This window comes from Panthera leo, chromosome B3 (assembly GCF_018350215.1).
Source record: "Panthera leo isolate Ple1 chromosome B3, P.leo_Ple1_pat1.1, whole genome shotgun sequence".
Taxonomy (NCBI): domain Eukaryota; kingdom Metazoa; phylum Chordata; class Mammalia; order Carnivora; family Felidae; genus Panthera; species Panthera leo.
Window position 1 is genome coordinate 138,295,041 of NC_056684.1, and position 15,935 is coordinate 138,310,975.

General features: G+C 43.9%; 1 protein-coding gene across 1 annotated transcript in view; it reads left to right on the forward strand.

Annotated features, from left to right (window-relative positions):
* AK7 (adenylate kinase 7) overlaps window positions 1-15,935 on the forward strand; it is a 74,733-nt gene that overhangs the window by 15,722 nt on the left and 43,076 nt on the right. Inside the window, exons 6-7 of the mRNA XM_042943225.1 lie at window positions 3,813-3,907; window positions 12,641-12,751. Coding sequence (XP_042799159.1) covers window positions 3,813-3,907; window positions 12,641-12,751 — 206 coding nt within the window. The remainder of the gene's footprint in view (window positions 1-3,812; window positions 3,908-12,640; window positions 12,752-15,935) is intronic.

Consider the following 15,935-nt stretch of genomic DNA (forward strand, 5'->3'; position numbering starts at 1 on the left):
TCTCCCTCTTTTTTTTTTCTTTCCCCTCCCCCATGGTCTTCTGTTAAGTTTCTCAAGTTCCACATATGAGTGAAAACATATGGTATCTGTCTTTCTTGACTTATTTCACTTAGCATAATACCCTCCAGTTCCATCCAAGTTGTTGCAAATGGCAAGATTTCATGCTTGCTCATTGCCAAGTAGTATTCCATGGTATATATAAACCACATCTTCTTTATCCATTCATCAGTTGATGGACATTTAGGCTCTTTCCATAATTTGGCTATTGTTGAAAGTGCTGCTATAAACATTGGGGTCCAAGTGCCCCTATGCATCAGCACTCCTGCCTGTATCCCTCCAGTAAATTCCTAGCAGTGCTATTGCTGGGTCATAGGGTAGATCTATTTTTAATTTTTTGTGGAACCTCCACACTATTTTCCAGACCGGCTGCACCAGTTTGCATTCCCACCAACAGTGCAAGAGGGTTCCAGTTTCTCCACATCCTCGCCAGCATCTATAGTCTCCTGAGTTGTTCATTTTAGCCACTCTGACTGGCGTGAGGTGGTATCTCAGTGTAGTTTTGATTTCTATTTCCCCGATGATGAATAATGTTGAGCATCTTTTCATGTCTGTTGGCCATCTGGATGTCTTCTTTGGAAAAGTGTCTATTCGTGTCTTCTGCCCATTTCTTTACTGGATTATTTGTTTTTTGGGTGTGGAGTTTGGTGAGTTCTTTATATAGATTTTAGATACTAGTCCTTTATCTGCTATGTCACTTGCAAATATCTTTTCCCATTCCGTTGGTTGCCTTTTAGTTTTGTTGATTGTGTCCTTTGTGGTGCAGAAGCTTTTTATCTTCATGAGGTCCCAATAGTTCATTTTTGCTTTTAATTCCCTTGCCTTTGGAGATGTGTCAAGTAAGAAATTGCTGCGGCTGAGGTCAGAGAGGTTTTTTTTCCTGCTTTCTCCTTGAGGGTTTTGATGGCTTCCTGTCTAACATTCAAGTCCTTTATCCATTTGAGTTTATTTTTGTGAATGGTGTAAGAAAGTGGTCTAGTTTCATTCTTCTGCATATTGCTGTCCAGTTCTCCCAGCACCATTTGTTAAAGAGACTGTCTTTGGGGCGCCTGGGTGGCTCAGTCGGTTAAGCGGCCGACTTCGGCCATGATCTCACAGCCCGTGAGTTCGAGCCCCGCGTCGGGCTCTGTGCTGACAGCTCGGAGCCTGGAGCCTGTTTCAGATTCTGTGTCTCCCTCTCTCTGACCCTCCCCCATTCATGCTCTGTCTCTCTCTGTCTCTAAAATAAATAAACGTTAAAAAAAAAAAAAGTAAAAAAAAAAAAGAGACTGTCTTTTTTCCATTGGATATTCTTTCCTGCTTTGTCAAAGATTAGTTGGCCAAATTTGGGGGTCCAATTCTGGAGTCTCTACTCTATTCCATTGGTCTGTGTCTGTTTTTGTGCCAATACCATACTGTCTTGATGATTACAGGTTTGCAGTAGAGGCTAAAGTCCAGGATTGTGATGCCTCCCGCTTTTTCTTCTTCAGTATTACTTTGGCTATTCGGGGGTCTTTTGTAGTTCCATACAAATTTTAAGATTGTTTGTTCTAGCTTTGAGAACAATGCTGGTGCAATTTTGACTGGTATTGCATTGAATGTGTAGATTGCTTTGGGTAGTATTGACATTTTAACAATGTTTATTTATTTCTGAGACAGAGACAGAGCATGAGTGGGGGAGGGGCAGAGAGAGAGGGAGACACAGAATAGGAAGCAGACTCCAGGCTCTGAGCTGTCAGCACAGAGCCTGACATGGGCTCGAACTCACCAACTGTGAGATCATGACCTGAGCCGAAGTTGGATGCTTAACCCACCGAGCTACCAGGCGCCCCAAGAGATTTAAATAATTAAGAAAATGTTACTTCTCTGTTTTCTGGAAAGGTTTTAGCTGTGCTGCCAGGCTTCTGAGATACAGAGTGTTCATGTCTGCAAGAAAAGACAGTCAGAGGCCTCCAGTCTGCCATCAACGTCACCTGGGGGGGATGGGGTCAGTGAGGCTTTGAGAATTTTGTCATTTTACCTGATGTGCATATTCTTAGATTTGGGACCTGTTTTCCACTTGGGTTTTTTTTTTTTTTTTTTTTTTTGTATGTTTGTTAGTTTTGCGTGTGTTTGCAATGAATATATATTACTTCTTAATAATGTTTTATTAAGTAATTTTAAAATGTCTCAATATAAAAAGATTCTCCTACCTTGCCTTTCAGGGGAAGGCAAAATGACACAGGAAAAGGGAATAAAGTATTAGAAATGAGAGAAAACATTTGCATATAAGGGTAAAGTGGGGGCGCCTGGGTGGTTCAGTCACCCAGAGCATCGAACTCTTGATCTCAGAGTCATGAGTTCAAGCCCCACACTGGGAGTGCAGCCTACTTAAAAAAAAGCGGGGGCGGGGGGGCGGAATAAAATGTGCTTGTTCACCAGTGAAAAAGCAGATTATTTTAGACCCATTAAAATAATCATAAATGAAAGGCTAACCCACTTCGAGGATGTCTAAGTATGCCAGGGAGTCACAAAATAGGCCAGCCGAAAGCACAGGAGGACAGAAAGGGTAAAAGGGCAAAATTAAATTGAAGCGGCAATTTTTGTTAATAGAATAAAAATGGAAACTAAAGTGAACGCTTGAGTCAGGGATTAATATGTGGACACAGTGTTCTCCTACTTAATTCTGTAACGTTGTCTCACCTCGGGCTCAGAATCCGCACGTTTATTAGATTCAGGATATCAGCACTTTATTGTTTTGCTTCTTCAGGGAATCAGCTCATGAGACTAAAAATGTACCATGACAACCGTGTCACTTAGATCCTCTGACAGTGTAAGGAGACCTCCCTTTAGCAGATTTCTTTCCTTCTGGAAGATTCTACTTCACGAAAAATATTTTAGCAGCATCCCATGCTCAAAGTATTTAAGAGGTTCAATGCTTAAATGTGCAGAGAGCCCCCCTGGGGAGGGACAAAGCCTTCAGAAATCAAATGTTTACCTTTCCACCCACCACTGTTCTAAATTCGGATTCCTACAGAGCGTTCCCACTCAGCTAGTCCTGCTGAACCAAAGGCCCTCCAGCCATGGCCCACAGCACCTGCTGCATGGGCCGCCCTCCCCCCGGCCAGGTAGAGTGGGAAGGGTGGGCACACCCCAAATTGCTTCCTTCCACAAGGGCGCAAGCTACACAGGAATGCTTTGTGTGTGATCAGAAGGGGGCCTTGCCTTTTGACTGGGGGCCCTCGCAACCCCCAGACCTAACCTTGATGGGGCTTCCTGCTCCGTTCTCCACGCAGCTGGCTGGCTCTGGGACCTAGTGGGGAGAGCACAGGCCTTGCAAGCAGGCTGCTTGGATCGGACCCCGCCCAGCCCTCTTCCATGACTCTGGGCAAACCGCACCTCTGTTCCCCCATCTGTAAGACAGAGTTGATAGTAATACCTATCTCGTAATGGTAAGGATTCGGTAAAGCTCGTGAACTGTTCCAATCGAACCAGCTATGATCCTTACTACCACTGGCACTCCATGAAAGTGAGAGCACGTTGCTAGAGGCCAGGAGACAGGAACAGGGGTTCAGGTTGTAAGCTGGGCTCAGAAGACGTCAGGTGGCTGGAGGGAGAATGCCAAGAACATGCTAGGGACATGTGGGGGCGGAGGGGGGGACAGGCCAGTGGAGCAGAGAGGTGACAGTTGTCTTAACGTGCTCCTTGAAAAAAGGAGTAATTTCAAGTCCCACACATGATTTGGAAAACCAGGTCTTTGTGGATCTGAATAACTGTCCTGCCCTTTGGCCCCACAGCACTGAATGAAGAAGTCAGCCACTTCGAGAAGCGAAAGCTATTTATTTTGGTATCCACGGTGATGACCTGGGCACGCTCCAAACTCCTGGACCCCGTAAGTAGGGCACTAGCTTTTCCTTTCTGCGACATCCCACCCTTGAGATGCCCTGATGTGTGTGTGGAGAGAACTTTCTCTAGGGCACTGTGTCTTCTTACACACTCCTGAAGCCCATCCCGGAATAAGCGTTCAACGGAAATCACGGACCCCAGGCACGCTGAATTCTAAGGGGCCTCGTTGTGCTATGTGCCCCTGAGAAAGGAAAAGGAAACTCTACAAATGACACTCAACCATAACCATGCTTACGTATCGCTTACACTTCTTGTTTGAAGAAGCTCTTTCAGACTTAGACCTGTGTTTCTGCCCCATACCTTCTTGCGCATAGACGGAAAGGGGAATATAAGCAACATGCCATTGTGATAACAACCCCCAACTTGTTCATATTCAGAGTCCAGACGTCTGACTCACGCCTCCCTTCTTTGTCCGCACGGTAACTCAGTATGAACCCTGCCTCGCGGCATTTATTTCCTTTTCTGTGAAGCCCATAGTTCTTACTTCACAAGAAAATGTGAAGCCACAGCCACTCTCCCAGGGGCTGCTTCTTTTCTTTACAGATACCAGGTTTACATTCGCGGCTCTGCCCCAGTGCCTTTGTGGCATGAACTGCCTTTTAGTTTCAGCGCCGAATCGCGACGTGATCTTTTAAAGAGACATTTAGGAAGGCAATTAAATGATCACATGCGGTACCTAATTCCATCTGGAAGGATGCTAGTATGAACAGCTGTGCTCAAGGTCACCCTCAGGCACCAACAAGGACAGAGTCAATGCTCCTGGCTGAGAACGGCTGTAATCAGCCGTTGATCCCAAGGCGCACCCTAACGTCAGAGATGTCAGGATGTCAGGGGGAAATGCACACGTTAGAATCAGTGGGATACATTACCTATAACAAGGAGATATTTAGGGATTTATCACACCTCGCCTCAAAGGCCATTTGTTTGTTTAACTGTCTCTCCCTTGGTGAAGCAGGACATGCTTGACATAGGGCCCTGAGGGTTTCAGTCCTTTTCTGAAAAGTAAAGTTCGCTCACCCACTCCATTTGGTGGCCCCCACCTCAAGGGCCAAGCTAGTCGTTGGACCCTGTCGTGGTTCTTTCCCTCAGCATGTCCAATGAAGTGTCTGCTACAACACAATTATTGGTCAGTCGACTGGCTGCAGGCCTGGTTGACTGTGCTCAATGAGTGAGAAACCACTCGTACTGACTTAAGCAAAACGGGAATGTATTGACTCATAGCTGGTAAGTCCAATGGTGGACTTCAGGCACAGCTGGAACTGGAGGCTTAAACACAGTGTCTTCAGACCTCGCTATGCTCTTTCTCTCTTCCGTGGCTTCTTTGGTCCTGAGTAGGCTTTGCTCTCACGTAAGCTCCCCTCCTGTTGGGCCCCAGCAGCTCCCAGGCTTACGTCCCCTGGAGCTTCAATTCTCTTTTCCACTTCCGTTTTGTCTCATCCCAGGTCTTGAGCCTCAACCTGAGCCAGCCACAGTGGCCAGGGGAACACAGAACTCGGGGTGGGCAGGCCTGGGGTTCTATACTCACTTCTAGAGGTGGGGGTGACTGGCCCCCAAACTACAGGGGCTGAGAGTGGAGAAGAGATGGGTCCTCCAAAGAAAATAGGGGGAAATGGCTGCTGCGTTAGTTCCTATGCCCTGTGGCACGTCCCCATCCTCCCATTATGGCTCTAACTTATATGTCCGTAAACAGCTCATGATGCACTGACATGAGGCTAATTAAGGTATAAGGTACATAGGGTACCCATCACCCTCTTCCTCGCACAGTTCTGTGAGTTTTGACAAATGCATATGGTTGTGTAACCACCACAGCAACCAAGATAGAGGACATCTCCATCACCCCCCAAAATTGTCTACCTTGCACCATACAAAAGCTCAGTTCCAGATGGATCTCATTTTTTGAGAAATATTAATAGAATCTACACAGGGAGTCTCTTAAACAGGACCTAGTAACGCTAAATATGAAAATAAAATGAATAAATTCAATTGCAATGAAGTGAATGAGGCATTTATGGATGAAATGATGCTATGTGTGAGATTTCCTTCGAAATCATCCAGTGGATGAAGAGGTAGATGGGGGTGGAGAGGAAACCAGTTTCGCTATGTAGGAATCTGAATCATCACACAGACCCCAATCGAAGGGTGTTCTATTCAATAACTGGCCTATATTCTTTAAAGATGGCAATGAGAGGGAAAATTGAAACACTGTTCCAAATAAAGACGATTGAGACATGGCGGCTCAGGGCCAAACGTGATCCTGGATTGGAGTCTGTACCAGAGGAAAAGTGCTATAAAGAACATTACTGGGACGGTTGACAAAGTTGGGGCATGGACTGTAGATTGGATAAAATTATCCTATCAGTATGAAATTTCCTGAATTTTGTCACTGTACTCCGGTTTCATAGGAGAATGTTCTTAGGAGATACACACTGAAAAGTAAAGAGAAAAGGGGTGCGGTGTATGCAATCTGCTCTCAAATGGTTCAGAAAGAAATAAATAATTTTAATAATTAAAAGCAAAATCTTCACCCAGCCCAGCAAATCCCTCCACAAGGCAGGAGAGAAAAGAAATAGCTTTATTATGGAACAAGCATTAAAATGGAAGGTCATGCTTGGCGTAGGCGATCCGCTAAGAGGTTGCAAACGTAGAAGGAAATCTCACCTTTTTCTAGAGTCAAGCAGATACAATCCATTGCATACATGTTTCCTGGTCAACAACAATTAGCTCTTGAGTGAGAGGCCTTGACATCACCATCTGTCACAAATAGTTTGTCTCAGAGTCACCTAGTAATTTGGGTGGCCATCTGTGTTAGCTAATTGGCTTTATCCAGAGGAAAAACAAACCTTTCGTAGCTTTATGACAGGAGGTAGTTTCGGAGCTTAGAGCAAGGCTTCCAGCAAAGTGAGGCTCCTACCTGCCCACCAAAACTGGAAGACAGGGGTCCTCTCTCCGCTGACGTTTACGTTACAATTTTTTAAAATTTATCTATTTTGAGAGAGACAGAGACAGCATGAGTTGGGGAGGGGCAGAGAGAGAGGGAGGCAGAGAATCCCAAGCAGGCTCTGCGTTGTCAGTGTGGAGCCCGACTCAGCTCGATCCCATGACCTGAGGCAAAGTTAAGAGTCAGATGTGCTTAACCCACTGAGCCACCCAGGTGCCCCAGGGAAAGTTTCTCTCTTATTCATATAGAACATATGACAAGTGTCCCAGATGAATGAGTACGTGTCCTCCCAACTCTGATTTGAGACCCAGACTCCTTCCATTGGATGGCTTGACCATCTCCCAGAACGGCCTCTAGAGTCATAATGCAAATCTATATCAAGCCAGGGAGCCCCCCTGGGGAGAAGTCACAAAAGATCATGCTTGGGGGAACCTTTGCAAGCCAGGCCTGAAGACATGTGCGTCCCTTCTCTAAATCCCTTAGGCTAAAACCCAGTCACATGGCCACACCCAACCGCAAGAGAGCCTGGGAGGTGTAATCTCACTTTGTGCCCAGGAAAATCAGGGTGGTCTGGTCTTTGGCACAGAGAGAAGTCTGCCAGGAGACCTCTGGGAAGGGCTCATCTCTGATAAAGAGAGCCTTCAAGGAAGATGCAACCTTCTTCCCTCTGGGAATATTATTGACTGTGGATATGACACTTGGGATTGCTGTTGCCAGTGTTGCTTATAAGCCTGAAGAGGAGGGCCACACAGTGAGTAAGGTAGAGCTCAGAGGGCATCAGAGGAGCAGAGAGGCCCATCACGGGGCACCTGGAGCTACCGGGTTTTTGAATGTTATTTATCGGAGGTCATGAATCCCATCAGTGTTGGGGCCATTTTGAATTTGACTTTCTGTTACTTGTAGCCAAAAGCAACCAAACGGACATAAAACTGTATAAAGAGCGTTTTTATTTATTTTATTTTTTTAATATATGAAATTTATTGTCAAATTGGTTTCCATACAACACCCAGTGCTCATCCCAAAAGGTGCCCTCCTCAATACCCATCACCCACCCTCCCCTCCCTCCCACCCCCCATCAACCCTCAGTTTGTTCTCAGTTTTTAACAGTCTCTTATGCTTTGGCTCTCTCCCACTCTAACCTCTTTTTTTTTTTTTTTCCCTTCCCCTCCCCCATGGGTTTCTGTTAAGTTTCTCAGGATCCACATAAGAGTGAAACCATATGGTATCTGTCTTTCTCTGTATGGCTTATTTCACTTAGCATCACACTCTCCAGTTCCATCCACGTTGCTACAAAGGGCCATATTTCATTCTTTCTCATTGCCATGTAGTATTCCATTGTGTATATAAACCACAATTTCTTTATCCATTCATCAGTTGATGGACATTTGGGCTCTTTCCATAATTTGGCTATTGTTGAGAGTGCGGCTAGAAACATTGGGGTACAAGTGCCCCTATGCATCAGTACTCCTGTATCCCTTGGGTAAATTCCTAGCAGTGCTATTGCTGGGTCATAGGGTAGGTCTATTTTAAATTTTCTGAGGAACCTCCACACTGCTTTCCAGAGCGGCTGCACCAATTTGAATTCCCACCAACAGTGCAAGAGGGTTCCCATTTCTCCACATCCTCTCTAGCATCTATAGTCTCCTGATTTGTTCATTTTGGCCACTCTGACTGGCGTGAGGTGATATCTGAGTGTGGTTTTGATTTGTATTTCCCTGATAAGGAGCGATGTTGAACATCTTTTCATGTGCCTGTTGGCCATCCGGATGTCTTCTTTAGAGAAGTGTCTATTCATGTTTTCTGCCCATTTCTTCACTGGGTTATTTGTTTTTCGGGTGTGGAGTTTGGTGAGCTCTTTATAGATTTTGGATACTAGCCCTTTGTCCGATATGTCATTTGCAAATATCTTTTCCCATTCCGTTGGTTGCCTTTTAGTTTTGTTGGTTGTTTCCTTTGCTGTGCAGAAGCTTTTTATCTTCATAAGGTCCCAATAATTCACGTTTGCTTTTAATTCCCTTGCCTTTGGGGATGTGTCGAGTAAGAGATTGCTACGGCTGAGGTCAGAGAGATCTTTTCCTGCTTTCTCCTCTAAGGTTTTGATGGTTTCCTGTCTCACATTCAGGTCCTTTATCCATTTTGAGTTTATTTTTGTGAATGGTGTGAGAAAGTGGTCTAGTTTCAACCTTCTGCATGTTGCTGTCCCGTTCTCCCAGCACCATTTGTTAAAGAGACTGTCTTTTTTCCATTGGATGTTCTTTCCTGCTTTGTCAAAGATGAGTTGGCCATACGTTTGTGGGTCTAGTTCTGGGGTTTCTATTCTATTCCATTGGTCTATGTGTCTGTTTTTGTGCCAATACCATGCTGTCTTGATAATTACAGCTTTGTAGTAGAGGCTAAAGTCTATAAAGAACGTTTTTAATACAAAAGAATTGTAAATACAGTAGAATATTTTCATTTGTATTTATTTTGACAAGTGGGAAAATCTTAATGTTTATGGGGCTTTCTTCTTTAGTATCTATTTTATTTTATTTTATTTTATTTTATTTTATTTTATTTTATTTTGTTTTATTTTAAGTTTAGTTATTTATTTTGAGAGAGCAAGAGAGTGGGAGAGGAGCAGAGGGAGGGAAAGACAGAAACCCCAAGCAGGCTTTGCACTGTCAGCATGGAGCCCGATGCGGGGCTCGATCTCACAAACCTGAGCCAAAATCAAGAGTCCAATGGTCAACCAGCTGAGCCACCCAGGTGCCCCAGTATCTGTTTTAAAAGTATAGCTATGTGTTTGCTTTTTTTTATGTGTGAGTTAAGAGGGGTGAACTTTACTCAACCAAATAATCCAGAGGAAGAAACTGGTGCATTCTGATAGTCACACGGAATAACCAGCTGGGAAAAGGAGTCCAGCAGGTGGGTAGTCCACACAAGCAGTGAAACACAATGACCAACTAAAGAGTGGGTCCAACGCCATATTCCAAGACAACAGATTTCACCCAATATCCTATACAAAAAGGGGGAGATCACTCTGCAGAGTCAGCTTTTCACCTCCTGGAAGGACGAAGCCTCTAAACAAGCTTATTGATTGCAGTGAGATGCCCAGGAGACAGGCTACGTTTCCAGAAATGCTACCAGACATCGATATGTATCAATTATAGGATAATGGATATAATGCCAACCCAAAGTCGACTCGTCATCGATTGGAAAAGCAGAGATGCAAATAGTTGCAAGGATCTAAAACCTATATGAAAGATACAGGTTATCTATCTATATATAAAATATATATAGATATTAAAATATATTTTACTGGTGTATTTGTAACACGTGACATTTAAGGACTAGAAGGAACACAGTCAGATGATAGTAGCAAAGGTTCATAATGTGAAAGCCAGGTCTCTGTCCCAACCAGGAATTGGGAGGACAACTCAGAAGCTGAAGCCCAGGTTGGTTGACATTCATGGGCTACCGTGCAGCTGGCCAGGGAGGGGGTGATCTTGCTTGTCCATCAGTCCCAGTGTCAGAATGTTAAGGACGAGTTTGACTGGCCATCAAAACCTGAGCACCAGGGATGTGACCGTCTCTGCGGTAGCTGTGAGGACTGAAGGAAAGACAAATTCTACTAGAAGAGGGGTGCTGGGCACTCAGTCACAGGGAGCAGGAGAGTCCATGAGGCAGGCTGGCCACCCTATCATGACAGTCTGGGGCCATAGGGATGCCGGGACTCCATTCATCCCGGAGGGAAAGCTGATAGTGAGTAGGATGGCCAGATTTAACAAATACAAGTACAGATGCCCGGTTAAATTCCAATTTCGTGTAAATGGTGAGTAATGTTTAGCCTAAGTCTATCCCGTGAGATATCTAAGACATATTTACACTAAAAACTCTTTGGTGGTTTATCTGAAATTCAAATTTAGCTGGGTACCCTGTAGTTCTTCTAGCGACCCTTTATGTGAGCCACTGGACATGCTTTAGAGGTCAGCTTATCCCGTAACATGCACTCATTGAGTGCCTACCATGGACCCAGAATTGTTCCCCTTGAACACTAACTCTCTCCCCGTCTTACTCCCCATGCCAAAACCCCCAATCCACCTGCCCTAGCCTCACTCCCTTCCCCCCACCCAACAACCCATCGTACATCCTGTTAACTCATCACCCAAAATGTGTCATAATCCATCTTGCTTTCTTTGTATCCATGGTGGTGTCCTAGACCAAGCCTCAGCCGTTACCACCTTCCATTGTGAAAGCATCCCGGGAACTGGTGCCTCCGTCACCTCCTTCCAATGCAATCTTCAAGGGACAGCCTAAGTGATCTTAAAATATAATTCAGATCATGGCTTAGTGCTGCTTAAAATGCTCAAAACCCTTCAATGGTTCCTTATGCTCTTAGTATAAATCTAAACTCCTCCACATGGCCCACAAGCCCTGGTAAACTGCCTCACCCTCCACCAGTTCCCAGCTTGGTCCCCCATCATTTGGGCCCTTCCTCCCGTTTCTCCAACCTGCCAACAATCGGGGTCCTCAACCCTGTGTTTCTTCCGTTTCTCTGATTCATTCCTTGTAAACTCAGGGCTCAAATGTTTTGGGTTGATTATGTAACTTGGACCACTGTGAAGTGGTTGAAAGTCTCCTATTGAACAATGTGTTTTAAAAATCCCCCTCCAGGAGTGCCTGGGAGGGTGGTGAGTCCAGTAAGCTTCCGACTTCGGCTCAGGTCACGATCTCACGGTTCGTGAGTTCGAGCCCCGTGTCGGGCTCTGTGCTAACAGCGTGGAGCCTGCTTGGGATTCTCTCTCTCTCCTTCTCTCTGCCCCTCCTCCACTCTCCCTATCTCAAAAGTAGATAAAATAAGCATTTGAAAAAATAAAAAAATAAAATCCTCATCCAACTACTAGGACCTCTAAATCTGGATGGATTTAGAGAAGCCACTCTGTACCATGGGTCTCAGTCTCCTCCTTTGAGTCTCTGTAAGTTTCCATTTTGTGGTTCTGGAAGAATCCTTCCATGCGACTGGGCATGAGGGTGAGCTGTGGGAGGACTGGATACAATGTACAGCCCAGCAGACTGCCAAGAAATATTTTTCATCCCTGATTCGCAATGCAAATTGATATTTCACCTTATCTGATGAAGCCTGACATAGAAATTTGCACATGGAATGGTCTTATGAGGTTGATTCGAGGGGAAAGAGCAATGTGGAAGAGAAAGAAAAACCCATGATTTAGATTAAAACATGAAACTATGTAAGTTGCAAGAACTATTAAGAAATGGGTTATCGAGGGGCGCCTGGGTGGCTCAGTTGGTTAAGCATCTGACTTCGGCTCAGGTCATGATCTTGTGGTTCGTAAGTTTAAGCCCCGTGTCGGGCTCTGTGCAGACAGCTCGGAGCCTGGAACCTACTTCCGGTTCTGTGTCTCTCTCTCTGCCCCTTCCCTGCTTGCACTCTCTTTCTCTCTCTCTCTCTCAAAAATAAATAAACATTAAAAAATAATTTAAAAAAATCAAAGAAATGGGTTACCGAAGGTCTTGATGGAATCCCAGAGACAACCTGACGCTGTCTCTACAAAATAAAAGAAAGACATTTGAATTTTTATTTTGTTTCAATTAAGTATAAATGATAAAATTTGGCCAGCTAAAGCATTTTCAAGGAAGTCAAATCACTGTAAAAATAAGCAGTAACTTTTCAGATGCTTTATTTGAGCTCTTTGGAACATAGCCGAGCCAGCATCTGGGGCTTAGATGTTTTATGTAGCTCTTAAGTTTCACCCATCCAATCTGGATTTTTTTCTTTCACAGGATGATTCTGAGATCCCGTTTACTGAGGAGGATTATCGAAGAAGAAAGCAACATCCTAATTTTCTGGACCACATCAATGCCGAAAAAATGGTTCTCAAATTTGGAAAAAATGTACGTCTGGAGTAGTAAGGCATTTAGGGTAAGAGAAGTCCTTTCTGAGGCAGCGCTCAACGCACGTGGCCGGGACTGTTCTCCGTGCCTTACGGACATCATCTCAGCTCGTTAAATGCCTCTTTCCTTGCCCTCTCACCCACAGGTCTCTGAGCTTCAGGCTCATCCCAAGATGAGCCTTGCTTCTGGTTCTGGCTTTGGTCCAGTCCACTAAGTTGAGAGCCTTATGTTAGGCCCCAGCAGAGCTCAAGCCCTTATCCACTAAGGTGTGGGTCCAAAGAGTCCCTGAGCCCAGAAGAGGCAAATAACTCAGAGCTGGAGTGGGGAAGAGGGGAGCCACATTTCCCCTTGTTCCAGAATCTATCTCATTTGTTTCTTATAACCGAAAAGTGCCTATTAACCTCCCCTCACAAATAAGTCGGAGAGGACATCCGGCAGTTAAATAAGTGGCCCAAGTTCACACAACTGGGATTTGCTGAGCACCGTTCTGCGCGCACGATTCTTGGCCTTGTCTGATCCACTCCTTACAACAACGGTCTTGAATCTGTACATAATTATCCCCATTTCCCGGATGCGGGCACTTCAGGAAAGAGGCGTCAAGTGGTACAGCTGTGGTTCAGAACTAGATCCATCAGACTGTGGGGTTTATTTATTTTTTCTTGATTTCAAAGCTCAGTCTTTCAGTAGAGTTGATCTTGACACAGGCCTGGCCACCAGTTATTAAGATTGACCCATAGCTGAGAAACTCTTGTAAATAATAACACTTCTTAGCCTTCTGTTGCAGCAAAATTTATCATTTGGAGATATATATATATATATATCATATATATATATATATATATATCATAAATATATATATATAAATATATATATCATAAAACTATTATATTTCCTATCTTTTGTCAAAATAGATGGTAGGAGTGCCTTGGTGATGAATACGTTTACTACACCTAAGAATTATCAAGGGTTTGCTTACTATGTGCCAGGCACTGTGCTAAATGTTTTACTTCTGGTAATCCTCATGGGTTTACTTCTGGTACATCCTATATAATCCTCAACATTCTGTGAACCAGGTGCTGGTACCGTCATCCTCCTTTAACTTAGGTAGAATTTATATAGAACCCCCAAACTTCTAAAGGTTCCATCCACTATGTTTTTCCCAGGAGCAGAACACCCACAGTAGGGATATGTAACAATGGTTCCAAGGTGACACCTAGTGGGCTCAGAGGATATTACAATGGGAACTTTGTCCCCACCTTCTGTCCTATTAAAACCAAAAAAAAATAAAATAATTTTTTTTTTAATTCTGGCAATGCAAACACCACAAATATAAAATATTTGAAGAAGATAATATAGTATTCAAAGTTCTAGCCCCTTTTCTGCCATTAATTTATGACCTTAGCTAAGTCATTAACACTTTGGAGTTAAAATAAATGAATAAAGGCACTGGACTAGACAGGTCTAAATTTCTTCCACTTCCAAATCTTGTGAGTATATTATTTTATTGAGCTTTGAGCTTTGCCCCAGGTAGAGAATCCATGATTTCTTTTTTTTATATTAAAACATTTTTTTAATGTTTATTTACTTTTGAGAGAGAGAGACAGACAGACAGAGAATGAGTGGGGGAGGAACAGAGAGAGAGGGAGACACAGAATCCAAAACAAGCTCCAGGCTCTGAGCTGTCAGCACGTGACCTGAGCCGAAGTCTGACGCTTAACCGACTGAGCCTCCCAGGTGCCCCAAGAATCCATTATTTCTTGATTATTTATGCCAAATTATGTAGAAGAAAACACACATAAACATAATTGATGTGACTAAAAGTGTAAAATGGAGAAATACTATCATTTTAATATCTGTTTTCTTATAGAAACATTAAATTTATTTCATGCTCTAAATAAAACAATCAAAACTTTATTGAAAAGATTTATTCTAGGGGCGCCCGGGTGGCTCAGCTGAGCACCCAGCTCTTGATTTCACCTCAGGTCGTGATCTCACGGTTTGCAGAATCAAGCCCCGAGTCAGGCTCCGTGCTAGGTGGCAACTGCTTGGGATTCATTCTCTCTCTCTGCCCCTCCCCCACCAGCTTGCTCTCTCTTGCTCTCTAAAAATAATTTTTTATTTTTATATAAAAATATATTTTAATAGATTTCTATTTTAAATATATTTATATTTTATATAAAATACATAATATATATGTATATATATAATATATATATAGTATTCGCAGCTTTCTTAATTAGTCTTTACTGAACAATTAATAAAATCAGGTTGATCTGGCCAACTTGGTCATCTCAATGACACTATTTAAAAAAAATTTTTTTTTTTAAATTTTAGAGAGAGAAAGAGTGCATGAGCAGGGGAGGGGGAAAAGAGAGAGAGAGAGAGAGAGAGAGAGAGAATCTTAAGTAGGCTCCCTGTTCATCTCGGAGTCCGATGTGAGGCCCTGTCCCATGACCCCGGGATCATGACCTGAGCCAAAATCGTGAGTCAGACGCTCAACTGACTGAGCCACCCAGGCGCGCCTCAATGACCCAATTTTAAACCTAGTGCTTTGCATTGGGTCGATTGAACCTTAGAAGTAAACTTTAACCCATTCATTTAACACATGTCCTTTTAGATCCTACTGTGTACCAGGCACCGTGGCTGAGAGCTGGCCTCCCGGCCGTGAACAAGCAGTTGAGGTCTTGGCACTCCTCAGGCTGGTTGTCCGATGCTCTTCTGCTGACCCCACCTGTAGCCATCACATTCATTTTTATGTACCACCTAAATATATGTAGTAATATATGTAGTCCCCCCGAAGGCGGACTCCTTTAGTTTTCTGAGACAAAGGGGGAGCCCTGATAATTATACAAGTTGCTTAAATAGTTGTGATTTGCCTAACACTAAACATGGCTTGAACTGGGTGCCTCCATCTTCAAAGGAGTCACACTGATTATTTAGAATATTTTAGGGGCACCTGGGTGGTTCAGTCGGCTCAGCGTCAGACTTCGGCTCAGGTCACGATCTCATGGTTTGTGAATTTGAGCCCCGCATCCGGCTCTGTGCTGACAGCTCAGAGCCTGGAGCCTGCTTTGGATTCTGTGTCTCCCTCTCTCTCTCTCTCTCTCTCTCTCTCTCTCTCTCTGCCCCTCCCTGCTCATGCCTGTTTCTCTCTCAAAAATAAATACACATTAAAAAAATTTTT